The sequence below is a fragment of the Pristiophorus japonicus genome, chromosome 7 (genome assembly GCF_044704955.1).
Source record: "Pristiophorus japonicus isolate sPriJap1 chromosome 7, sPriJap1.hap1, whole genome shotgun sequence".
Lineage (NCBI taxonomy): Eukaryota > Metazoa > Chordata > Chondrichthyes > Pristiophoridae > Pristiophorus > Pristiophorus japonicus.
In genome coordinates this window covers 148,446,476-148,473,669 of record NC_091983.1, presented here as the reverse complement: position 1 = coordinate 148,473,669, position 27,194 = coordinate 148,446,476, and the positions used below count along the sequence as shown (strand labels likewise).

At 43.6% G+C, this 27,194-nt stretch overlaps 1 protein-coding gene across 2 annotated transcripts in view; it reads left to right on the top strand.

Annotated features, from left to right (window-relative positions):
* Window positions 1-27,194, top strand: part of mms22l (MMS22-like, DNA repair protein) — a 203,387-nt gene that overhangs the window by 159,380 nt on the left and 16,813 nt on the right. For both annotated transcript variants that reach the window (XM_070885405.1, XM_070885404.1), the window contains exons 16-20: window positions 3,600-3,750; window positions 6,777-6,919; window positions 8,623-8,765; window positions 10,165-10,324; window positions 22,820-22,989. In XM_070885405.1, coding sequence (XP_070741506.1) covers window positions 3,600-3,750; window positions 6,777-6,919; window positions 8,623-8,765; window positions 10,165-10,324; window positions 22,820-22,989 — 767 coding nt within the window. The remainder of the gene's footprint in view (window positions 1-3,599; window positions 3,751-6,776; window positions 6,920-8,622; window positions 8,766-10,164; window positions 10,325-22,819; window positions 22,990-27,194) is intronic.

Genomic DNA, 27,194 nt, shown 5'->3' with positions numbered 1-27,194 from the left:
CCCCCCTCCTTCTCCCTCTCCCCCCTCCTTCTCCCTCTCCCCCCTCCTTCTCCCTCTCCCCCCTCCTCCCAATTTCCCTCTCACTCCCGTCCCTCTCTCTCTCTCTCACTTTCCCCCCCCCCCCCCATCCTCTCACTCCCGCTCTTCCTTCTCACTCCCTCCCTCTCTCGTCCTTCCTCCATCCCTCCCTCTTGCTCTCTCCCCCTCTCTCTCCCCTCTCTCCCACCACACGCTCCTCTCGGCTGCGCAGCAACGCCTGGGGAGGCCCAGCCGCCTGTACCTGTGCCCATTGGCCCCGCCATATCCATTGTGCCTCGTCATTGGAGCAGACCCATCATCAATTAAACTTTTAAAATTCGCGCCATCGCTTCCCGCCCTGATTAATTGCGAGGCAGGGCGGCCTTGTTTGCCCATTGGTCAGTGCAACTATCCCCCAGTCCGGACCACGTGCCCCCGCCCCAGGACAGACAAAGACTGACGATTATTATTATAGATTGTCCTATGGATACACCCCAACATCTTATTTGCTCTAGCTATCGATGTACGGCATTGCTCTCGTGTACCTTTAACGATGTATGCACTCGAATGCCCATATCGCTTTCTATCTCCACCATCTTTAATGCCCTTCCCTGGATTGTGTATGAATGTTGAGCATTTGCCCTACCCACATGCATAACACTGCACTTTCTAAGTTATACATCATTTTCCAGTTTTGAGCCCAATCTCCCAACATATTAAGATCTAGCTGAAGCAGACGAGCATCTTCTACAGTTCTAACACTTGCACAGATCTTACTATCACCTGTAAATTTGCAAATTTTGCCCCCAACTGCTAAATCCAGATCATTAATAAAAACAGTAACCGCAACAGTCCCAACATTGATCCTTGCGGAACATCACTGGTGACCGGTCTCAAAACAGATCCAAATCCATCTATAACTATTCTTTGCCTGTGTTCTGCCAGCCAATTCTGAATCCAACTCAACATATTACCACTAATGCCAGAGGCTCCGATCTTGGAGAAGCCTCTTATGTTGTACCTTATCAATGTCTACTGGGCTTCCCTCATCCACCAACTTTGTAACTTCTTCAAAAAATACAATTAGATTTGACAATACAATAAGACATGACCTCTTTTTTTTTTAATGAAGCCATGTTAGGTGTCCCTAGTATGTCCCTCCCTTTCCAAGTGTTCATTTATTGCATCCCTTATGATTCCTACAAGCATCTTCCCTATTACTGATAAACTGATGGGCCTATACTTACCCGGGTCTGTCTTATCACCTTTTTTAAATATGGGGACTACATTAGTCTCCTTCCAATCTGTAGGAACCTTTCCAGAGTGCAGTGAGCTATTAAACATACAGGCCCGGGACTCGCACATCACATGTCCCATTTCCCGGAGGACCCTTGGATGGATATCATCCAGCCCGGCTGCTCTATCTATTTTCAAGTTCTTAATTCTTTCTAAACAGTCTGTTTATCGATGTAAATGTTACTAAAAAAAACAAGTATTATTAAATTCTAAAATTCGAGTAACATCTTCAAGGGTGAATACTGATGCAAAGCACTCATTTAATATTTCTACCATACTTAGTGAGTCTGTTGAAACCTGTCCTGTCCTTCAGTGGCCCAATACAGTCTTTGATAGTTCTCTGGCTCTTCACAGAACTAAAAAAGCTCTTCCCATTACTGCCACAGTTGTCTACAATCCTTTTTTCCATTAGCCTTTTTGCTGATCGAATAGCAGCCTTCGTTTTCTTTAGTTATTCCTTGTATTCAACCCTGTTTATTTGAGTATTACATGTTTTTAATTTATAGAAACATTTCTGTTTACATCACCTTAGAAATTATTCACGACCCTTGAGAAGACAATTTGCAGTAGCAGTGAATGGAACATTATATATCTGAATTAATTTTAACCCTTAACTAAGTGATTCCCCCACTGTGTTACAAACAGAAGTAAGACCTGAAACATCCTTTTCCTGGCTTCATTTGTCAATATGGCACCCTTTCACACTTCTTTTCCTGCGATATGTCTGGCATATTGCAACTTTTTTCCCTATGGATTTCAAGTCAGTGGCTTTTTTAATAGCACAAACACTGAGGGGCCGAAATCCCCCCCCCCGCCCCCAACCAAAAAGTAGGCGCACTCACCGATTCAGTAGTTTTTTTCCGCCCCAAGAGATTGGACCGATATGCAACTCTTTGGCTTTTATTTCCGGACGGGGCAGATGTGCCCTTGGAGCAGGGCAGCCACCGCTCTGAGTCATCAGCCGCCGCTCTGAGTCATCAGCCGCCGCTCTGAGTCATCAGCACCGCACCGATGACTCCAGCGTGACGCGGACGTGCCGTGTCGCGCTGACGTGTCACACCGTCCCTCCCCTTCAGTTAAAGGAGAGGGCGGCTGTGAACTCTGCAATTAGTTTCGTTAGGCCCACTGGGCCACCAGGAAGGGTTTCGGCCGGGCCAGCAGCCCGGTACCCAAGAGGGGGTGCCGGGTTGCCTGTTGGCGGTCCGGCCGAACCCATAGCCACCATTGTCGGGCCGACCTCACAGTCAGCCGACAATGTAAACAACATGGTGGGCGTGCCGACCAGTCACACACCACTTCCCGACCGGGGGAAGCCGTCAGTGGCACCGACTGGCAGCGGTGCTGCTTCCGCGGGGCTATTTCCCGTGTAGGGTGTAAAGGGGTTACCACCGGTCAGTGGGGATCACTGTGTGCCCGATGGGGCGGCGACACGGACAGCGCGGAAACCCTTACCCGTTGCTCCCAGCCCAGGGGCAATTTCGGATGGGTCGGTCCAATTGTCTGCCCCCGGTCAGTGTGGCCTAGCTGCTCCATTACCGCCTCTTAGAGGTGGTAATGGGCCTTAAGGACGGGGGAAAATTCGGCCCTGATTCTTTTCTGCGTTACATGAGATATATTCTGTGTTGCTTTTGGTTTGGCATGTTCTGTTAGTGGATGCTCCAGTGTTTCACGTTTGTTGCGTAATGTTGCCCTGTTGCTCAGTATCTTCAGCTGGCACTGATACCTCTGGGAAGCTGCATGAACTATAAGCTTAGGCTTCTCACATTGACACAGGACGCTGAATGAAAATATTGCAGGAGGCATTTCCAGTACAGAAAATTCTGTTGCATCGATGAGTTTAATCATTTTCAAGTAAATATTTAAATTTTCTGTGCTTTACTATGTTACCAACCTCCCTTCCAGTGGTAAGTGCTCGGCTCAGTGGAGGAAACAAGATGGTGACTGAAAGCAATTAAAATATTTGGAGTTAGTTGATTGGTTTGCCTTTTAAACACTTAGTAGCTGTCGCTGATTTACTATTTTACAGAGCCTTTTGAACTTCATAATTGGTGGTTTTCATTCCTGTTTGCTACGTGCTGATTCCCTAACTGTTCAGTCGTGATTTGATGCTGTTTTATGAATATAAAGTTGGAGTAATGAACTGGAACTGTGCTGCAAAAATTTGCAAGTTTAAAAAGGTGTGACGCCTGAGCTGTAACCAATGCAAGTGTGCATGAAATGCAACTTTTTATGTGGATAGATATTGTTAATGAGCTTTTTAATAAAACAAGCATTATGTATTCCAGGTTTTACGCTTCTGGCAATGGATATGCCGAGCACAGCACCTGCAGACCTCCAGCCACAGCCTCTTATAACCACGATACAACTATTTGGCTGGGATGACATGGTACACCCTCAGCTAGTTTGCAGATATCTCAGTCACCTAATTCAAAACAGGTAAAACATTTTGATTTTGTTCCCCTCTTCTACCATGTATTTCCATGGTTCAGGTTCTGATCCTGGGTCTATCAGGACTGGAACCTCCAGATACATGGCTACACCCTGCTTTTACAATCCCTTGCCGGATACAAACCTTGAACTTAAGATGGCACTGATTAAATACATAAATAAAGATTCATGGATTTGCTGTGTGAGGTTCTGAAAGATTTAACCACAATTATATTTGTTTATTGGTGTACAAATTCCACTTTAGTATTCTTAATTACGGAGATAATCCTTATGAATCTCAAAAACACAATGAAAGTGTTGATTTTATGAAGAACCGTGATTATTTAATGCTTCTCTGGTTAATTAACAATAGAGATAAATATCTTATTATCCAGAGTTTTAGGACAAAGAGTCCACATGATCAATAGTTACAGTCTGCCCTTCCTAACTATACAATGTATATGAAGGAGTTTTCTAAATTCATCTCATCACAGATTTAAGTTTAGAATTTCTAAATAACTACTCGATATCCTGTGGCAACTTGTTCGACCTGGAGTGCACTTTTTGATGTTTCCAGTGATCCTGATGCAGCCTTAAAGCTTATAATATGGCAAATTTACTGAAGCAATATCACAAAATTGACAACGTAAAAATATTACAAACCTTACAGATACTGAAAGATAGAAGCTTCACAGATATAATAATTGTAAAACTACTTCGAATCATACAGCACAAAGGGAGTCCATTCAGCCCATCATGCCTATACCGTCTCTTTGAAAGAGCTAACCAATTAGTCCCACTTCCTCATACTTTCCCCATAACCCTGCAAATATTTCCTTTGCAACTGTTTATCCAATGCCCTTTTGAAAGTTACTTTGAATCTGTTTCCACCGCACTTTCAGTCAGTGCATTCCAGATCATAACAGGCTGCGTCAAAAATGTCTCCTCATTTTCCCTTTTTTTTTGTCAATTATCTTAAATCTTTATCCTCTAGTTACCAAAACCGTCTGCCAGTGGAAACGGTTTCTCATTTACTCTATCAAAACCTTTTGTAATTTTGAGCACCCCTACTGTATCTCACAATCTTCTCTGCTCGAAGGAGAACAATCCCAGATTTTCTAGTCTCTTCGCATAACTGAGGTCCCTCATCCCTAATATAATTCCAATAAATCTCCTGTGCACACTCCCCAAAGCCTTGACATCCTTACTAAAGTTCCTTAAAATCCTCATCCTTGTCTACCGGCTCCCGGGAAATTGTCCGAGATTTTCGGAGGCACTGCCATGATTGATGACGTCACGGCCGTGCGCGGCGACCCCGCGCCGACCCCTTAACTCCCCGCGGGGGTAATTGCCCCATGGCCGGCGAGACAAGCGCGAGAGGGTGTCAACACCAGCTGACCGACATTCGCTCGCAGGGCGGAAGTTAAAGGGGAGGTCGCCAGCGCCCCACATCGCCATCTTTGATTGTTTTGCCGACTCTCAGGTCGGCTCACTAACTGTTTGTTTTCCATGGTCCGGGCCGCCATTGTGCAGCCTGGCACTCTGTTTTGGGCGCGAGGGTTGTAGGCCCGGTACCACGCTAGTGGAGGCCATCGGAGGCCATCAGAGGCCTTGCAGAGTGTGCAGCGGACCTCCCCTTTAATGAAGGGGAGAAGTGTTGAAGCGCGTCAGCACTACGCGGAGCATCCACATAGCGCTGCTCCAGCATCGCCCCAGGACCCGCCCCTAAAGGAAGTGGAGTGCGGGAGATTGCGCACCACTTCCTTTGTGAGGCGGTAACCCCAATTCAGCGGCAGGGGCGGGACTTCTGCGCCGGGCACAGGAAGTCCCGGCCCCAGCAGGTTACTGCCCCCAATCGGGGCGCAGGGCTATTTCAAACTCTGAACAAAATTTCTTATCTCTAAGTCATCTTGAAATATATACATTTGGAAAAAACAAATCCTATTACTTATAAAAACAAAATCTGAAATCCCACTTCAGACTTTGAAAGATTAATATGGATTTTGTTTCTAATCTACTGATGAGACCTATAAACCACAAAATGATCATTGAAAAAGCAAACCACATTTGATGCCTCATAGAAGTTGGATGCACTTGTTAAAATCTATTCTCTAGAATGGGGATATGTACTGCAGTATCTACATTTCATAACGGCGTTTCAATCCTGTCCAAAGCAGTTGTTAAAATGTCGGCACAGATTTTACGGGGCCTAAAATGGTGCAGGCACAGCCCTCCGCCGTTGTAAATGCTGTGACTGGCCCCGCAGGGATCCTTGACAGATCACACACATCCGCTGTAAGTTCTCTTTCGCTGCTGCAGAGTTGGGCTATTTGCTATTTAAACATTTTTAAACCGGACATAAATAACCTAAACTAATTTTAAATGTAAGTGAATAGCCCAACTACTGCCCAGCGAATACCCACAAAACCTAATGCTTGGTGAAAGCAGGCGTAAGGCCTTCTGTTACCAGCTTAAGGGTTAAAATAATTGTTGAAATAACATTTTTTAAATGGTTTAAACATTCACTTACCTTTAAAACTAGTTTGGATTATTTATGTCCCGTTTAAAAATAATTTAAATTTATTTTTCAAAAAATTAAATTGTATTTTAAATATTTAATTAAAGGGTATTTTAATTAATTTTGAACCTGTGATTATTTATTTTTATTTCAGTTTTGTGAAATTTTATTTATTTGGTGATTTCTATCATGCTTCTGGGGGTTCAGTACGTAAATGGAATCCTCATATACATCATAGGAATCCCCCTTTGTCATTGGTTGGGCCGGCCCATGTGATCCCAGGGACGTTTGCGAACCACCTGCATCCCTGGGATACATGGGCCTTTACTCAGGCCTATGCCTGCAGGCCCAGGACCGTAAGAGCCCGAAGCTCCAGAGACACATGGTAAGCACGGAGTTTTCTTGTGGTTCGGAGGCGTACCCGGGCAGCAAGCCTCCTACCGCAATTTTCAGGCCATCATGAAGGAAATAATAAATTGCAGATGTCTAAGTGCCCCTTGATTTTCTTCCTCCTCAGTTCCGTAGTGGATGCTCTCACGAGTGCAGGATGCAGCTCATACCAAACATTTGCAGTCCATTCTTGGTTTCGTTGTGTTTTACAGCAGCATATGAATCGGCCTATTGGTATTACAGAAAAAATGGACTCAAGCCAGACAATTGGTAAGAGAAAAACATAAGATCATTTGAGGAGTTTAAGGAGATGCAAACATTAAGGGATTAAACATTACCTTAACTGAGGTGCAAATTCACTAGAGTTCTTTATGCAACGAAACATTCTTTGCAGTTGTCACTGACTAGTAAAGCTCCAAAGTAAAATGGATGTGTTGGGAAGCTTCTTGGCACTGTACGAGGGAAAGATTAGCCAGCCCAACTCAGAAGCTATGTTTGCACCCACTTTGCCCTAGAATACAACTTGCTGAAAACCCAGAAAACGATTTCCTTTATTAATTTGACATACATTTGCACTAATGAGATGGACTGTGTGGTCCTCGAGGTAGATTTTAACTTTCACCGTTGTGGTGAAAGCCGGCAGCAGCAGACCAGCTGCCCGTTAACTCACCCAGCCCAATTTTTTTTTTTTCTGTTGAAGGCAGCGGCAGCTGATCTGCGACGGTCAGTTTTCCGCCCAGCAGTGCAAGTTAAAACCTAGCCCGAGTATTATCTTTTAGTAACGTGGGTCAAGGAGCTATACTGCTCTGTCCTCGTCGCAAAACAAGGCATGCAGCAATGGTGGGAGAAGATGATAAAATCCACTACTGCCTGCTATAATAACACCCAATACACCGTTCAGTTGCTTAGTACTGAGGACCATAAATGTTTTTCCCTAATCACCCGGCACGGAGTTATCTTTCTTCCCAGGCTTTTAATGAAAGAAGTTGTATGTTATACCCGTGACTTACCTGAGGCAATTTTAATTGAAGAAATAACTGTGATATTACTCTTAATATTTTTAACAGTATTTTCAGCAGCTTTACAAACAATGTTTTCAAACTTATATTTTAAAGGTTACCACAGGCTCAATACTAAATTTACGATTGTATAGTCTAGCTCATTCAAGCCCAAGTTGCAGTGTTCAAGAGAGATCAGGTCAATAAAATTATTTTTTTTGCGGAGGATTTGAACAAGGTAAGATTTAAGGTGCAGACGGGCCAAAGAAAATGACTGAAGTTGTGATTTTTATTGCGGCAGATGGTTCTTTTTAATACAGATGCAGCATCGAAAATCCAGAATTCCAGACTCTGGACCGATCGGTGGCTGGGTTGTCTGGAATCCGTAAAATGTTCCGGAATCTCGACCCACCGACCTCGGGCCTCACCTCGCTGCCACTGCTCTTGCCCTCGGGGCCTCCTTGCCAGCCCGCCCGAACACCTCCTTGGCGGCGGGACCCGCCCGACGACCTCATCAATGGAGCCAGCGTCCCGATCAGCTCCTCGGCAGTGACCCCCCCCCACCCCTCGCGTTTCTGATGTTCCCAAATCCGGAAATACCCGAACCTGGGGCTCGGGTGTTTCCGGATTTGTGACGTCAGAAAGACAATCGAAAGCCCGGAATCCGGAACGGCCTTGGTCCCGAGAGTTCCGGATTCTCGACGCTGTACCTGTACTTTACAAATTTATAGTCAGATATTTGTTTAGTCAACTTTTAACTTGCAATGCAGATGCCTAGGTCAGTGGATTATTAAATGCATCAAGTTACACGTTGCTGGTTGAATTTTAACAAGCTATGAAAATTATGTCAGTAATGTAATCATTAGACTAAGGATATAAATTATGGTTGAATTTATCAGTTACATTTAATTCCATATAAACTGGTCTTAAAAATTACATTGAAATGATAATCTGCTCATTTCCCTTAACAAATAGGAAGAGTAAACATGGAACAGTTAGCAGGGTTGACCAGGATAGTGTATAAGCTGCCAGAAGTGGAAAACCTACTCCTCCAGGCTCAGCTTGATCAGTCAGCGGTAAAGGTGGAATCCAAAACTGCCGTCTTTGTATTCATCAAGGTAATGTCTGTTCAGAAACTGAGGCATAAGTGGGGAATAAAATAACTTTCCCACACACATTCACTCTGCATTTTCAAGGCAATTTTACGTATATACAAATTATACTTCTTTTGTGCTGCACCTTAAAGAAAGTGTGGAGTTATAATCTCGTAATTTCTGAATGTGGCACATATACAGCTTCAGTCCCCAAACAATTATTTTAACATGTAATGACTATGGTGGTGGGCTCATGCTCTTCACCAGTAAAAAAATGACTCCCTTTTACAAGGGGCATTAACTCAGGCGGGAAGTATGGCAGGTGGAGGAGGATTTTTAGACGGGAAACCTGGAAGTACAGGTGAATCGGACATTGCAGGTGTGGGAGGTGAATTGGACATTGCAGGGTGGTGGGGCCTGAATCGGACATCGCAAGGGTGGTGGGGGGGTGGGTGAATTGGACATCATGGGTGTGGGAGGTGAATCGTACATCACAGGGTGGGGGGGTGAATCGGACATCGCAAGGGTGGTGGGGGGTGGGTGAATTGGACATCATGGGTGTGGGAGGTGAATCGTACATCACAGGGTGGGGGGGTGAATCGGACATCGCGGGTGTGGGGGGTTGAATCGGATATCGCGGGGGGGGGGGGGTTGGTGCTTGGCTGATTGTGGGGGTCCGATCGGGTGGAGGTCAGCTTGTTGGACCTGGGGGAAACATTCTTTCTCCACCTGGCCCACGAATAGTGCAATAAAGGCACTTACCGCAAAGATCCCATCCTTCTCGCCTCCTTTATTATGACGATATTCCCAAGGCCCAATAATCCTAGCCTCCACGAGTTAAAAAATAAAGATGTTGTTAAAATGGAGCCCCGCAGCCTCCTTAAAAGATTTCAGTGACCGACCTGCCTTGAGGGTTAAATTTCCTTCCTATATCTCAAGCGGAGCTACTGGGAGGTGCAATGGGTGGCTGCAAATAAGAGTAGGTTGATATCGCTGATAGTTACTTGCTGTGGAGTGGCCTCAGTAGAGTTTAAGAGCAGATTAATGCTTACCTTCAAATTGTGGAAGTACGTGTTGGGGAAATCTTACATAGGGAAGAAAAGTAGAGCAAAATAAAAGTGTACAGTGTTCTTATAATTGTTGTTACTGATGTTGTTTCCCTCCTTCTTAACTGGTCTGCCACATTATTTTGCAAATAGTATCCAATAGATTTGGAATTATTGTACTTCATACCTTTATATAAACTTTTTTTTTAATCGGATAGGTATCATGACATCGACTCAATTCTTCTTTAAAGGAAGTGGCAATTTGAAAAATCAATTTGTTTTTATTTCACTTTGCCGTGTTTTGTAAACAGCTATTGTTTTTTTACATGTGGTCAGATCGCATTTGTAAAATGTATTTACTCAGTGTTTTTCTGCAGGCAGTTGGGAAGACTTACACTCAGTTACAAACTCTAGCAGACAAGTCTGCTTTGGTCTCAAAGGCCCTGGAGTATGTAGGTGACATACTGAAGTACACAAAGCCATATTTAGTGAACAAAGGGCCAAGTGAAGGTCTGCAGTTGATGTACTGGACTGTTGGTAAGTGTCTTGTCCTTTCCGTGTGTATATGTGACATAGAATTATATAGAAATTACAACACAGATTGAAGTAATTCAGCCTATTGGTGCATTTTGCTGTTTATCCCCCACACAAGCAGTAGCCCTAATGCTGTGCGCTCCCCTATTCCCATATCTATTTATTCCCCCTTTTCTTCAAACACTTATCTAACCTTGTCTTAAACATTGGCACGCCCTCTGCTTCAATCACTAACTCTGGCAATGTATTTCACAGACACAGCACCCTTTGCCTGCTCTCTGCCCTAAATCTCCTACATTTAATCTTGTATCTATGATGTTGAGAAGCCGAGCTTTAAATTTGTAGCATGCTAAAACCAAAATATTTGCGATGGGATTGGGGTTAAGCCATTAAAGTGGGCCAGTGTAATCATAAAATAAAATCTTGCAAGTTATCCACTTCTTTGAAATATAGTAAAATACTGAGCACCACCACCAAATTGGCATGAAGTTAGCGCACACAACTGACTTCAGGATGCCCTTTTAAGTCATCATGACGTAAATAAAATGGGAAATAGAAGTGAATGGTAAGGCTTGCTCCTCTCTTTCAACCCCATCTGGAAGATAACTTCTACTTTATTTGTGAAATATGGTAAATAGTTTTTCTCTTGTGGTTTATTTGCAATGCTTAAATGTAACTCAACCAGGATCCCTGTGATGGGGAACTCTAAATTCTCAATGGCAAAATTCTTCAAGATATTCTTTTTAATATGTCGAAGAGCCAACTAGACAGCAGGCCATCCTAGACTGGGTCTTGTGCAACGAGAGAGGATTAATTAGCAGTCTGGTCGTACGGGGCCCCTTTGGGAAGAGTGACCATAATATGGTAGAATTCTTCATTAAGGTGGACAGTGACACAATTAATTCAGAGACTAGGGTCCTGAACTTAAAGAAAGGAAACTTTGATGGTATGAGATGTGATTTTAGGTTGGATAGAGAATGATACTTAAAAGGGTTGGTGGTGGACAGGCAATGGCAGACATTTAAATATCACATGGATGAACTACAACAATTGTACATCCCTGTGTGGTGTAAGAATAAAAAAGGGAAGGTGGCTCAACCGTGGCTAACAAGGGAAATTAGGGAAAGTGTTAAATCCAAGGAAGAGGCATATAAATTGGCCAGAAAAAGCAGCAAACCTAAGGACTGGGAGAAAGTTAGAATTCATCAGAGGAGGACTAATTAGGAGGGGGAAAATAGAGTATGAGAGTAATCTTGCAGGGAACATAAAAACTGGCTGTAAAAGCTTCTATAGATATGTGAAGAGAAAAAGATTAGTGAAGACTAATGTAGGTCTCTTGCAGTCAGAATCAGGTGAATTCATAATGGGGAACAAGGAAATGGCAGACAAATACTTTGGTTCTCTCTTCACTAAGGAAGACACGAATAACCTCCCAAAAATACTAGAGGACCGAGGATCTAGCAAGAACGGGGAACTGAGGGAAATCCTTATCAGTCAGGAAATTGTGTTAGCGAAATTGAAGGGACTGAAGGCTGATAAATCCCCAGGGCCTGATGGTCTGCATCCCAGAGTACTTAAGGAAGTGGCCCTAGAAATAGTAGATGCATTGGTGGTCATTTTCCAACATTCCATGGACTCTGGGTCAGTCCCTATGAATTGGAGGATAGCTAATGTAACCCCACTTTTTTTTTAAAAAAGGAGGGAGAGAGAAAACAAGGAATTATAGACTGGTTAGCCTGACATCGGTGGTGGGGAAAATGCTGGAATCAATTATTAAAGATGTAATAGCAACGCATATGGAAAGCAGTGACAGGATCGGTCCAAGTCATCATGGATTTATGAAAGAGAAATCATGCTTGACAAATCTAGAGTTTTTTGAGGATGTAACTAGCAGAGTGGATAAGGGAGAACCAGTGGATTTGGTGTATTTGGACTTTCAAAAGGCTTTTGATAAAGTTTCACACAAGAGAATTAATGTGCAGAATTAAGGCACATGGTATTGGGAATAATATATTGATGTGGATAGAGAACTGGTTGGCAGCCAGGAAGCAAAGAGTGGGAATAAGCGGGTCCTTTTCAGAATGGCAGGCAGTGACTAGTGGGGTGCCGCAGGGTTCAGTGCTGGGACCCCAGCTATTTACAATATACATTAATGAATTAGACAAAGGAATTGAATGTAATATCTCCAAGTTTGCAGATGACACTAAACTGGGTGGCAGTGTGAGTTGCGAGGAGGATGCTAAGAGGCTGCAGGGTGACTTGAACAGGTTAGGTGAATGGGCAACTGTATGGCAGGTGCAGTATAATGTGGATAAATGTGAGGTTATCCACTTTGCCAGCAAAAACAGGAAGGCAGATTATTATCTGTATGGTGACAGATTAGTAAAAGGGGAGGTGCAAAGACACCTGGGTGTCATGGTACATCAGTCATTGAAGGTAGGCATGCAGGTACAGCAGGCAGTAAAGAAAGCAAATGGCATGCTGGCCTTCATAGCAAGGGGATTTGAGTAGAAGAGCAGGGAGATCTTACTGCAGTAATATAGGGCCTTCGTGAGACCATACCTTGAGTATTGTGTGCAGTTTTCGTCTCCAAATTTGAGGAAGGATGTGCTTGCTATTGAGGGAGTGCAGCGAAGGTTCACCAGACTGATTCCCGGGATGGCAGGATTGACATATGAGGAAAGATTGGATTGGCTAGGCTTATACTCACTGGAATTTAAAAGAATGAGAGGGGATCTCATAGAAACGTATAAAATTCTGACGGGACTGGACAGGTTAGATGCAGCTCGAATGTTCCCGATGTTCAGAACATCCAGAACCAGGGGGTCACAGTCAAAAGATAAGGGGTAAGCCATATAGGACCGAGATGAGGAGAAACTTTTTCACCCAGAGAGTTGTGAACCTGTGGAATTCTCTACCACAGAAAGTTGTTGAGTCCAGTTCGTTGGACATTTTCAAAAGGGAGTTAGATATGGCCCTTACGGCTAAAGAGATCAGTGGGTATGGAGAGAAGGCAGGGGTGGGGTACTGAGGTTGCATGATCAGCCATGATCACATTGAATAGCGGTGCAGGCTCGAAGGGCCGAATGGCCTGCTCCTGCACCTATTTTCTATGTTTCTATGTCTATGTTTCTATGTAAACCTGGATTTTAATCCTCTTCAATAGAAACTTAATCGCTTACTCTTTCTGCAAAATAATACTGGTAAAAATAAAACTAATGTAATTTGATTGGGCGGGTAATAAAGTCATGCAGTACATATCACCACAGTGTGCTGTCATTTGTGATCTAGTGGCGCAAATAAGTGTCATATGGGCTGTGAAACATACCTTTAAGGAGGAAAAATATTATGGTTGGCAATTCATTTTTTAGTTAAAAGGTTTTGTTTTAAATTAACTCCTTCCTCTATGGGTAGATTTAAAGCAAGCAGCGTGTCCTTAGTAAAATGATAGAGTTGAACCTGAATCTCCCACTGTGTGACAATGGGTGCTGGGGCTTCAATACATCACATTTGTGTTAACATATGAGCCACAGTTTGCTCAAACATAATTTTCTGGTGCTGTTCTATTGATTTTTATACATCAGACATTAAGGCGCTCGCTAAATGATTGGTGGGTATCAGTGATTTACAAATCAGTAACACACTTTTGGAATAATAAATCAAAGTCATGTGCATATTTGATGTTGCACTGAACCATTATTTCACCACACAGCTTTGCCTCGTGCTTAAAAAAAAAACTTTAAATGCACGTATCTTTTTAATCAAGTGGTCTAAGAATACACGATAGCAATGTACGGTTTCTCAGGTAGCAGTTTGTTCTTACTATTGTTGTTAGGCCTGTACTTTTGAAGAAGCATTGAACAGTCAGATGTATTTTTTTTTAATTCAGACTGAATGCTAGTGTGCTTCCTGGCAATAAATGCCGCTCCCATTTGTGTGTTATGTCGGCACAAATTTACTGAAACCTTCCATTGTGTGTGCTACAAATGTTCCCATGTTCAAAGGAAAGAGTTGGACTCATTGTTTTGTGTGCACTTATCCAGCAAAATGGCATTTTGTATGCTATTTGTTTTCAGAATATTGTTTGCTACCCCATCTCTGGATCTAACATCTTTGCAGCATGTCTGAAATTGACAGCTTACAACATATTTCTTCCTTGTCATTGTCTTTCAGCACCTCTGCTTTAGGTAGAGCAGGAGGGGTGGGGGAAAGGAATATCAAGTTTCAGAACCCAGCCTCAGAAATACCAGGGGGTAGATTTTTGTCTTCACTGCCTGGTAATGTGGTGAAGTGGATCACCAGCTTTTCATAGAACCCTCCTGTTCATGGGTTCTTTGCTTAAGAATTCATAGCAACACATTGCTATTAAGAACTAGTCAGTTTATTAACAAAGGTTTAACAATCACACAACACATTACCAGTTCATCCACTAGGCTCTCAACTGCATACCTCATCGTGGATGACCTAGACCCAACTGACTGGGGTTTTATTGAGTCTTGTGAACATCACGTGACTGGCTAAGCCACTCAAAATGCAACAGCTCTATGAGCATACTCACAGGTGCAAACATTGCACCTCCGATTGTCGTTCCATTGAGGGGATCATTGTTCAGGAGATGAAGGCAAAAATCTACCACAATATAAATAATGATTGCAACCTTTCCCTTTTCTAAATGCAACATTAGTACTAAAGATCCCTGAAAGATTTGTAATGCAATATTTAGGCCTCCTTACAGTTGAAAACTAATAGGCTTTATAGATATTGGTCACTCATCCATGACACATTTAGGGGATCAGGGCACAATGATATACAAATCAGGTGAAATTGGCCATGAGAGTATTCAACATTGACGGCAGGCTTACATAGTCTCGGGGCTACCACTATCAATAGCTGGGTAGTACCAGTAGTGACTAAGTTGGTTGAATCCTGTAGATAGAGTTGCCAGATTGGGACTAGATCAGGTGGTAAGGCAACCAACGCGAAGTATTAACCTACTTGACCTCGTCCTTACTAACCTACCTGTCGAAGACACGTCTGTCCATGATAGCTCTGACCATCGCACAGTTCTTTCTCCATCATGTAATTTGACACTAGTGATACTACCACCATGCTAAATGGGACACACTGAGGATAGAACTAGCACCCCAAAACTAGGCATCCAATGAGGCACTGTGGGTCATCAGTAGCAGCAGAACTTATGCTATTACAATCTAACCTGATGGCCCAGCACATCCTTCAGTCCTTGATCATCATCATCAAGCCAAAAGACCTACCCTGATTCAATGCAGAGTGTAGTAGGGCACGCCAAGAACCCTACCTTAGAATAACGCATCAACCTGGTGAAGCTACAACACCGGGCTACTTAACACCATAAACAGTAGGCTATAGATGAAGCTAAATGGTCCCACAAATCACGGACCAGAGCAAAGCGTTGTGGTCCTCCCACATCGAGTTAAGAATAGTCCTGGACAACCAGATAGCTAACTAGAGGAGGAGGCTTCATGAACATCCTATCCTCAAACATGGAGGAGTCCAGCACATAAGTGCAAGAGAAAAGATTGAAGTATTTGCAAGAGTCACATAATTGATCCTACTTGGTCTCCCCCACCTTCCCCTCTCTCCCCTCCCTTCTCCTCTGCTCTCCTTACTCGTTCTTGTCTCCCTCCCCCTCATAAAACAAAAGTACAATGTTGAAGTAAGATTGAATTGTGGACTTGTTCACATGCTGTGTCTGTGAACAACATGAATTATGTAGGTGCTGTATAATGTGACCTAAATCCTTATACATTCTAAAACTATAGCCTATATTGATAAATTTCTTTGTCATTTGATAACATTTTTGTGAATTAGATAAATTGCTTGGATGAAATAGGGTTAATTTAGCAGGAAACTGATTAACTGCCTTTGTGAAAACAAGATGAAATGATTATAATACTGCTGCTGAAATCCTTACAAGGGGCCATTATACTGAAGGAACTGTTGAGATTGATCTGAAGTGATTTTCCACAGTTACAAATTGCAAACTGCGGGATACTGTACATTGTTGAGCAGAGATCATTGCACTGTGGTACACAGATCATGTCAGCTAATGTTAATGATTTTATTTTAAGCTGGTGCACGATGCTAATAAAATGACCATCACCTTCAATGGCATTCAACTTTGATCTTGTGTTTGTCGTTAAAACTGCTTTGTTGTAGGTCGAGACTTTTCATCTCCAAATGAGAGCAGAAATCTGAATAGGAAGCTGAGCTGGTGAAGGTGAAAGTGCCAGCTGCAGCAAAAACCACATTTGTTAAATAAAAAAGAACATCTTCCCTTTATTCCTTTGAGCAAACAAAAACAAAGCAGCCCCATTTACCTTGCAGTTGACATGACCCAAATAAATTTAAATCTATTTACTTCTAGTTTTATGTATTCTGCCTTGTTTTCAGATATGTTGATTGGATAATTGTGTTTTTCAAATCTGCAGATTTTAAAGAGATATATTTTTATTGTAGATTTTGCCTCATAACCATGAATTAAATCTTTGAGCTGCACTAATTGACACTCTGTAAAATAGTTGAATGTTAGAAGGTCATTTACAGTATTGAACTTGAATGATGATGGTCCTTGCAGGTCTGGACCACCGTCCCGAATGCCGGGCCGGGCTTCACGTTGCTCCTTTGAGGGCCTGCAGGGGCCTTCAAAGGAACAACATGGAGCCCGACCTGGCAATCAGCACAGCGGCCCCGATCTGCAAGGCCCAGCGTGGAGCATACCACTTCAAGGTGCGGCGCGATCCAGTTCAGGAGGGCAACGGTTGTGAAGAGGGCGACTGGATTGGACATTACCATAACCCAGGTCGGTGATTGGAACGTGCGCAGGTACAGCAGGAGCAGCGAGGTTGGGGTGAAGGAGTGGCGAGAGATTGCAGAGCAACGTGATTGGGGCCCAGGAGCAGTGTGAGTTACGGGCTCCAGAAGAGGTGAGGGCCCAGGGGCAGCACAGGCCAGCCCACACTGCAATATGTATGCACACTAGGTCCGTGTAGCGGAGCTGGTCTCCAATCGTCTTGGTTAATCCTTGCCACTGGACCAAGGCTTAGTGGTGGCTAGTGTGCAACGGTCACCACGCATTAAAAAAAATCCACGCACAGGCATCTTCCACCCGTCAACATGTCGTTCAGGATCTGGAATATTAGGTCCTTCATTGAAACACCTGTGAACTCATCCCTTTATTGGCGTGGAAGCAAGTCATCCTCGATACGAGGGACCGCCTATGATGATGATAATGAACTTGAATGCCCGTGTCTCCTGCTCCTTTCTAGCTTTGTCCATAACATTCAAGGTTTTATTGAATGTTTGAATTGAATCACACAGTTATAGTTGGCCAGGTTGAATCTGGTCACAATAAACATATAACTGACTGGCAAGTACCACTAAGATTAAAGCAACTACATTTCTTCAATTACAGGCTAAGTAGGCCTTTTTAAAATAAAATGTGTAACAAGAATACACTTCAATCCATTTGAATATGGTAATTAACAAAACTATATCAACATTAAACACAAATACGACACAATTCAGCAGGCAAGTGCAGCAGGACCCCAGAACACTGTCAATCTCCAGAATCTGGGACCACGTTCATGGAAATCACATTGTAATTCTCACTTACTTTGATATGCAAATTTACCTGAGCACTATGGGCTGATCATGCATTTCTTGGCACTCAGTGTTGCTGTGCTTCGAATACCAGCACCCATGTTATCGGACATTGAGGCCGAGTCAGCACCTAGTCTGCATTGCACCTGACAACTTGTCTAGGAGCACTAAAACTACATGTGTTGTACACAAGGCTTATTAGCCGACGATAACAACAACAACTTATATTTATATAGTGCCTTTAATGTAATAAAATGTCCCAAGGTGCTTCACAGGACTGTTAGCCAAAAAAAAACAAAAGACCTTAAAAATCATCTAAGTTAATGCATGTAGACTGCAACGAGTTGCTGAGAGCCCATATGAAACGGGTGCTGGGAGGCAGCCCAATTTCCTCACGGTGGTTGTTAACTCTTAAAAGTGACCCTGTGTTGTCTCAATTACTGGCAGTTTCTGCTGTAATTTTGGGGCCCAAAACCAAGTGTTTTGATATGCAGCTGCTGAGCTGCATCAGGACAAAATAAATGTACACAGCTTCTTAAAAATGCAGTGCATCCGTTACATCAGTTTGTTCCTCATACAAGGGCTGCCAATATAAAGATCCCTCTCTATTTGCAAGAAAAGGTGGAGGAGGTTCAGAAGAGGCATAGCTAACAGATGCATTAGCAACTTAGCCCAGTTAGGAATCGGATTCTATGTCATTAAGTTCTGGACAGAGTTTGGCCATCATGGAGATGTTTGAAGACCCATTGCACAGGAGAGTATGAGTTTTGAAGGGGACTGTAATATAAATTATGAACTTTTCTGCAAACTGACCTAGGAAGTAATTACATAGCAGAAATGGCTGTATCCATAAATGTTCCAGGAAAAGCTGCTTTGAACAATTATGCTACTGGGTGCTTTTAAACAGCAATTGGAGATATCTGCCAAATCTCTCAACCTGTAGTGCACATTTGCAGGTTGTAGATGCCTTATTTCCTCACTATTGAATGAATCTATTTCCCCAGGAAAACATGCAACAGCGGAGAGAACTGTACACTTTCACCATCTCTGAGTTCCCAACATGCTTCTTCTTAGGCGGTCCCTCGAATCGAGGCTGACTTGCTTCCACACCAAAAAGGGATGTGTTCAATAAGTTCACAGGTGTTTCATTGAAACACCTAATATTTCAGGTCCCGAACAGAATGGTGAAGGGTGGAATATGCCTGTGCGTGGATTTTTTTAACTCGTGGTGGCCGTTGCATACCAGCCACCACACGGGCTTGACAGAGCTAAGCTTTGGTCCAGAGGCAAGGGTTAACCAAGACGACTAGAGACCAGCTCGGCTGCGCATACATATCGCAGTGTGGGCTGGCCCGTGCTGCCCCTGGGCCCACGTCTCTTCTGGGCCCTGAACTCACACCTCCCCTGGGCCCCAATCACATCACTGCAATCTCTCGCCACTCCTTCGCCCCGGCCACGCCGCTCCTGCTGTACCTGCCCACGCTGCCATGCATGTCACTGTTGGCTGAATGCATGTGGCCATGTAGCTCACTATCCCTAAGACCTCTCTTTCATAACAGAACGGTGTTTTGCTCCATTGATGTGCTGCTGGTCTGTGACCCTAGGTACAGAAATGTGCACATGAATTCCTGCTACCTCGACCACCAGAACCAATCCCGTTGTTGTTCACAGTCTTCTATCAGCACCCATAATTGCAGCATAATTTTTGCACAGCCGGAGAGAACTATACTTTTTGGTAAAAAAAAATACCAAAGAGAAAATAGTTAGAAGTAGCCAGCCCAGATTTCAGAAGGTATGACCGTGCTTGACAAAACTCATTCTTTGCAGAGGTTACAAACCTAGTCGGTGGACGTTAAATCCAGGTTGATAAGTCATTTTTGAAAAAAAAATAGAATGATGGCTTTTATATCGTATATCTCTTGTGATAAAAGCCAAGATGTACTGATGAGCCTATATGAAACCATAATAAGACTGTAGTCAGAGTACTGTGCAATATTGAGCTCCACACTATAGAGTGGATAGTGCGGCACTAGAGTACAATGCAGAATCAATGGGATGCAGCTTGGTATGATGTAATAGTACAGATTTTGAAGCGATACGATAGAAGTGTTTAGAATTATGTAAGAATGGGACAGGGTAGATAACTTGTTTCCAGGAGTTGAGGGATCTATAATGATGGGCTATGATTACATGCAAGAGATTTAGCACAGAGGGCAGGAGAAACATCTACACACACAAAGCTGTGAGCATGTGGACTGTCAGCGTTGGTGTTTGAGACAGAAATGATGTGCTAACGTTCGAGATTAGATTGGATAGATGGATGGAGGAAAAGGGAATTAATATGGGCTCTTTGGGCCAAATGGGCGGTTTCCTTATTGTAACTTCTATGTATGCAACAAAATTCCATACGCCATATAGATTAATATAAAAACTACTCGAGTAGTTTATCATGTCTGAGCCCCTCGTTGAGGTTGTAGTTCACTCCCATTTTTGGGCTCAATTTTGGCCCAACCCGTTTTTCGGCGCACTTACCAAAGATGTGCCGCTTTTCTCTGTTCAGAAGTGTACTGAAAAATTTTCTTCCCACTTTGGCCACTGTCCGGCCTCCTCCCTGTGGTCACACAGCATGGCCAATCGAGTCGGGGGTGGAGCCAGCGTCCTGCGCCGAAAACAGGGCCGGGACGTCTGCACATGCTTAGTGGAGTGTCCGCGCATGTGCAGTAGCTCCTTGCCCCCAGTTTCTCCGTGTCTTGCTGCAGCCGCTGTGTGGGACCCGATGCCGGCCAAATGTTGTGAGTAAGGTATGCCGGGCCATCCGTAGATTTGGCCATTTTCTCTCTCCACTTAGCTGGTATTTCCTCAATTTTGGCCTCTATTAATTTTATCACAACTATCATTAATGTAAAACCCCCGGCTATTTTTCAGTACCAAACACCGCTTTTTGTTTGATCAATCCTTGTAACCACTGTCCTCCTCCTACTTTCTCTTCCCGTGCTTGCGGCTGCAATTACAATGCTGCTAACAGATCGTAACTTGAACACAACATTTTTGACCCGGCTGGAGGGAGTGGCAATTGCACTGACTGCTTAGTTCCATTTGGCTAGAAAATGCCTATTTATGGACTTAAATTGGAAAATACATTGCTTATTGGGGAGCTGTGTGTGCATTAATAGGTGATGCAGTCAGTTTAAGTAGCATGTTTCTTTAGATACCCACGTTGAAAAGCCTTAACCCTACTTTGGTAAATGCATCGATTTGAAGCTTTAATCACTTTAATCTTAGAAATCGCACCGGGAGGCCACTCGGCCAGGGCTAGGGGCAGGCGGGCAGCAGAACTGATAGAAATTATCCAGGCAGGAGCACCATCAGTTCTCCTGCCCGCTCCTAGCCCAGGCCGAGTGGCTGCACCGACCAACCCGCTGCATCCTGGGCCGAGTTTTAAGATGAAGGTAGGACTTACTTCAATTTTTAATTTGTTATTAAATTATTAGAACTTTTTGTTTCCAAGGTTTGATGGTTTGTAAGGCTTGGTGTTTTAGGTGCAGGTCCTCTCCGCTTCCTGCCCCTATCCCAGGCCGAATGGCCTCCGATGTACCTACCTGCGCCGATTTCTTTACCTCTCCGCAAGAGCTTTCTGAAGTGGCCACATATGCTGGCCTAAGTAGATTTGGAGTAACTATTAGCTGGCCAAAGTTACCTAAATGGGCAGAACTGGCGTATGTGGCTGGTAACGCCTCCTTTTAAGAAAAAAAACTAAACTTAAAAAAAAAAGTAACTAACTCACACACTGGTGCAAATTGATTGTGGAAAAGCTAAGTTACTCAAAAAAAAACGGAGCAACTCCTGGCCAAAATTGAGCCCATTGTATCTCAATGGTGGGGTAATTCCTAAACAATTAAGGACAGAGTAACCATTTCATACCAATGTCTGTTGCCTTATGTAAAATTAACCTGGAATGAAAACAATTGTGTAAACATTGAAGGAGTGGAAATATGTATTATCATTTCAAAATCATCAATATGAGTTCTTACGTGGCTGTACAGTCCAATACGAGAACCACAGTCTCTGTCACAGGTGGGACAAATAGTCATTGAGGGAAGGGGTGGGTGGGACTGGTTTGCCACCCGCTCTTTCCGCTGCCTGCGCTTGTTTACTGCATGCTCTTGGCGGCAAGACTCTAGGAGCTCTGCGCCCTCCCTGATGCACTTCCTCCACTTAGGGAGGTCTTTGGCCAGGGACTCCCAGGTATCAGTGGGGATGTTGCACTTTAACAGAGAGGCTTTGAGGGTGTCCTTGTAACGTTTCTGCTGCCCACCTTTGGCCCGTTTGCCGTAAAGGAGTTCCAAGTCGAGCGCTTGCTTTGGGAGTTTCATGTCTGGCATGCGAACTATGTGGCCTACCCAGCGGAGCTGATCCAAGTGTGGTCAGTGCTTCAATGCTGGGGATGTTGGACTGGACGAGGACGCTAATGTCTGTCCACACTGGATTTCTAGGATCTTGCGGAGACATCGTTGCTAGTATTTCTCCAGCGACTTGAGGTGTCTGCTGTACGTGGTCCATGTTTCTGAGCCATGCAGGAGGGCTGGTATTACTACAGCCCTGTAGACCATGAGCTTGGTGGCAGTTTTGAGGGCCTGGTCTTACTTTCTTCCAACAGTGATATTTTTGAAATGAACAAAAGAATGCGATCAGGTTGGGAATTATAATAAGTAGAATTCACTTCAGCGATATACATGAATCCTGCTAAGAACTTACTGAACTCTTATAGTTAACATTTCAATTTTCTGAAATGGCATAGCAGCGTTGAGTGCTTTCCAAAGCATAATGAAACTCATTTTATTTTATTTTTATTCATAGGTTGCATTGTCAAGCATTGGGCACTGATATTGTCCACTTCTAAAGCTCAGCAGCTCTTGTTTCGCATCATTGATTGTCTGCTATTGCCACATACCCTGTTTCAACAGGACAAAGGACTTACCCCAGCAATGCTGTCTGCCATCCGAGATAACTTGCCTCTGTATCTCCAGGTGAGCACTGGTACTGTTACACCGCAGTCATCTTTGGAATATCCTGGGGCTTTTTTCACAAATGCCCTTCTGATTTTTTTTCTCTTGTTACTGGTGGGGTTCTGAATGCTAGTTTTTTTTTCTCCAAATCTCAATGTCTTTTGTGCCATGCAGGAGTGGGTAATGCAGATGAATCCTGCACTTATCCTGTTGTTAATGTTACTGCAAGATAGTAAACACTGCACCCAGATCACACAGCAACCTATTCTCAAGGTCTGTAGTGCTCAGTATTACAATAGTCTGTAATAGCAATGTTCCAGCTAATCATCGTATTGCAATAAACTGATAACATTGTGGATTTCTGTGATTTGTTTTCCACTTTGGTTGTTATGATTTCTCATGACAAATCAGCAAGGAATCTTGTTGATGCAAATAAAGGAAACGTTTACTTGGAGAAGATAAATGTAAATATTATCCTGTTGCAAACGGCAGGTTAGAATGTAAGAGGTAATTTTACAAGTTCATGGGAATGCTATAAATTGCAATGTGATTTATGTGTCTTTCATAACACAATGTGCTGGCAGTTCTCACTTTCAATCTCAAGAATCAGTACTATTCTCATGGTACATATTCTGGTCTTAAAACTGTTACTGAACCAGATTCCTGTGGCATGAATGTTATACTGATAGATAGTTGGGTTGGGGGAATTAGGTGGTACAGTGGATTACAAGAGTAACTATTTGCAATGATATAGCACCCTTAACATGGAAAAATGACCCAAAGTTCTTTGCAAAAATGAAAAGAAATTAACCCCATTCTTTGTGGGAATTAGGAAAGGTGACTGAAATGCTGGTTGGATTTCAGAAGGCTTTTAAAGACAAGGAAGGAGATAGTGAGGTGGAGGAGCAGAGTTCCAGAGAGTAGTCGAGATAATAGAAGGCTCTTTCGACAGGGGTGGATTGAAGGGAAAACGATGTAAAAAGAGATCAGAATGAGAGGTGAGCATGCAACAGGAACCTTAATGAGGAAAGGGAGCTTCGAGATGGGATAGTACTGGAGAGGAGAGATGGGTCAGGGTTTTTTTTAGGAGGCGGAGTGATGATGGCAGTTTTGAAAGGGAGAGGGATAGAATCTGAGCATTAATGTTGATGAGCATTGGGGCCAGGTAAGATAGCTCAGTGGTCAGGAGTTGGATGTGGGGTAGATTGAGGAGGGGGCAGTTAGATCTTATTGAAGAGATAAATTTGGAGAGGTCAGGGGGGAGATGGGCAACAAACTACAGAGTGGCAGGGAGATGACAAAAATTAAGGATTCTTATTAATAATTTAGCATCTTTAATTCTGTCACAGTATATAAAAGGTAAAAACCAGTTGGACTCACAGAAATCATGGTCCCAGCTTAACTCAATAAATTGTTGCCTCAGTTAACTTGTTATGATTAGTCAGTTGGTTTTTGAGAGGAGCTAAAGTAGTCAATTCAGATATAAACTTGCTGTGTGATTTATCCAGATTAGCAGCTCTTTGAATGTAAGGGAGTTATTCAAGTTCATGCAGCAGGTATTGTTTTGAAGGAATTTATCAGTGTGTGCTTTTCAAATCAATGGGCCCAAGTTTCCACATGATTCGTGCCTGATTTTTAGGAGCAACTGGTGGAGAACGGACTATTTTAGAAATCGCAATTCTCCACATTTTTTTTTCTGCAGTTCTTGTCAGGTAGAACAGTTCTAGTTTAGAACAGAATTTTTTCTTCAAAAGGGGGCGTGTCCGGCCACTGACGCCTGATTTGAAAGTTTCCACAGTGAAAATGTACTCCAAACTAAAGTAGAATGGCGCCAGTGAAGATTTTTGTAGAACTGAAAAAACCTGTTCCACACATTAAAAGATCAGGCGCAGGTTACAAATTAGGTGCCCAGAACGAGGTGGGGGGAAGGGAACTCATTAAATTCGACAATAAATCCTTATTTATACTTCTACAAATATTATACAAATAAATCCAACCTGAATAAACATTTATAAGCCAAGAAAAGATTAAATAAACCATCTTCCTACCTGTGTGAAAGTGCTTCAGCCAGGGAGAATTCTGCAGCTGTTCGTGCCGCTGAGCGAGAGAGAGAGAGAGGGAGGGAGAGAGAGGAGAGAGGAGAGAGGGAGAAGGGGAGAGAGAGAGAGAGAGAGGGAGAAGGGGAGGGTGGGGAGAGGGGGGGAGGGGAGAGAGGGAGGAGAACAGGAGCGGGTGTCGGGTCGGGGGGGGGGGAGCGGGTGTCGGGTCGGGAGGGGGGAGCGGGTGTCAGGTCGGGGGGGGGGGTGGAGGGAGCGGGCCTCGGGGCGGGGGGGGGGGGAGAGCGGGTCTCGGGTCTCGGTCGGGGCGGGATGGAGCGGGTCTCGGGTGTCGGGGCGGGGTGGGGAGAGCAGGTGTCGGGGGGGGGGGGGGTGGGGAGCGGGTGTCAGGTCTGGTCGGGGGGGGGGAGCAGGAGCTGGCCGTGGGAGGAGCCTCATTCACGCAGCCCCAGTGAGGCCATTGGGCCAGGGCTAGGGGCTGCATGCTTCGGGCCCCTCCCACACAGTTCGGCGCCTGGAGCTACTGCACTTGCGTGCCGACTGTAGCGCGCATGTGCAGAGGTCCCGGCACTGTTTTCAGCGCAGGGACCTGGCTCCGCCCCCCCCCCACAGCTCGTGCCGGCTGCGCCGAGTGCCACAGGACCTGTAAGTCGGTGGAGAATACCGAAGATTTTTTTAGGCGCGAAAAACGGGCGCCCAGCTTGGAGGGGCGCCCGTTTTTTTTCTTGTGGAAACTTGGGCCCAATGAGTCTGTCTGGGGCTTTCAAAGAGGCAGGAGATTGTCTGTAGTCTCCAAAGTGAATCTGACTGAAACTGCTGAAGATCGTCAGCTGAAGCAGATACTTCTATAGTGGGTGAGACATAGGAAAGAAAATTACCTGCATATTAAAAATTAATTATTAAATATGTAGCTTAGCATAAAAGCTATGAACCATAACTGGCTGTTAACTACTGTAAAAATATATGTTATGTTAGAACCACAATTTGTTACATTGCTGTTTAATACATTTTTTTTGACAGTTAAACCCTAAAACAAAATTCTTTATAGTGTTGTTCTGTTACTTTGAAAAGACAAGGTAAATCATATGATGGCTCAGGATAGAACCAGTAGCTGAAGTATGCTTAAAATAGGGCTCTCTCTTCATTATCCTGAACTAGTTATAAAATGTATCTGATTATCAGGGCAAGTGAAAAAACTTTTAAGGTTATAGGGGACTGGAGTCACCTATGAGAGGAATATGAAACACCGAACCAAAAGATATCTAGAATAAATAAGTTAAAAGAAACTCAAACCTAATGGGGATCAATGCTGAGTGAGGGCTGGATGGCAAGAGGGACAGATCAGGAGTTGAGGGCAGGTCAAGAGTTAGGGGCAAATGGGGAGATGGCAGCTGCACAAATGGCCTCGATCCTTAAAACAAAAGTTTATTAGCTCCTTGCACTTCGTTTTGGAGGTAGGCAAAGCCAGGTTTTAGAACATATCTTGACAAAGAAATAAGGAGACACAAATTGTCTTTGCCTTCCAGGATGATCTTGAAAGAGAAGTAAGGAAAGAAAGACTTGAATTTATATAGCACCTTTCATGACCTCAGGACATCCCAAAGCACTTTACAACTAATGAAGTACTTTTTGAAGTGTAATCACTTCTGTAGCGTAGGAAAGTAGGATTTAATATTGGAGAGGGATCTACCCATGTTATTCATGAATTTGGAAAGTTTGATGCTGATGGGTGACAAAAGTGGAAAAATGTTCCATTTTCCAGTGTTGTTTTCATCTTGACGAAGAAGCATTTCACCCAAAAAATTAATTTAATAAAATAATGGATGATTTACCTTGTAAATATTAAAACTGTCATAGCCTCAAAATACTGCTTCAAAGTTTTCAATATAAACCAAGTTAAGTCCACCTAATTTGTATACATTCCAAGGACACTCATTTCAAATACAAATTAAATGGTTTATATTCCATTTTATTTTTGTTGATTTTGAACATGCATTTTCCTATTTGTTCTCGTGCATCGGAGAGTGGTTGTTGCTTCATGATTGTTAATAAGAACATAAGAAATAGGAACAGGAGTAGGCCATACGGCCCCTCAAGCCTGCTCCGCCATTCAATAACATCATGGCTAATCTGATCACGGACTCAGCTCCACCTCCCCACCCGCTCCCC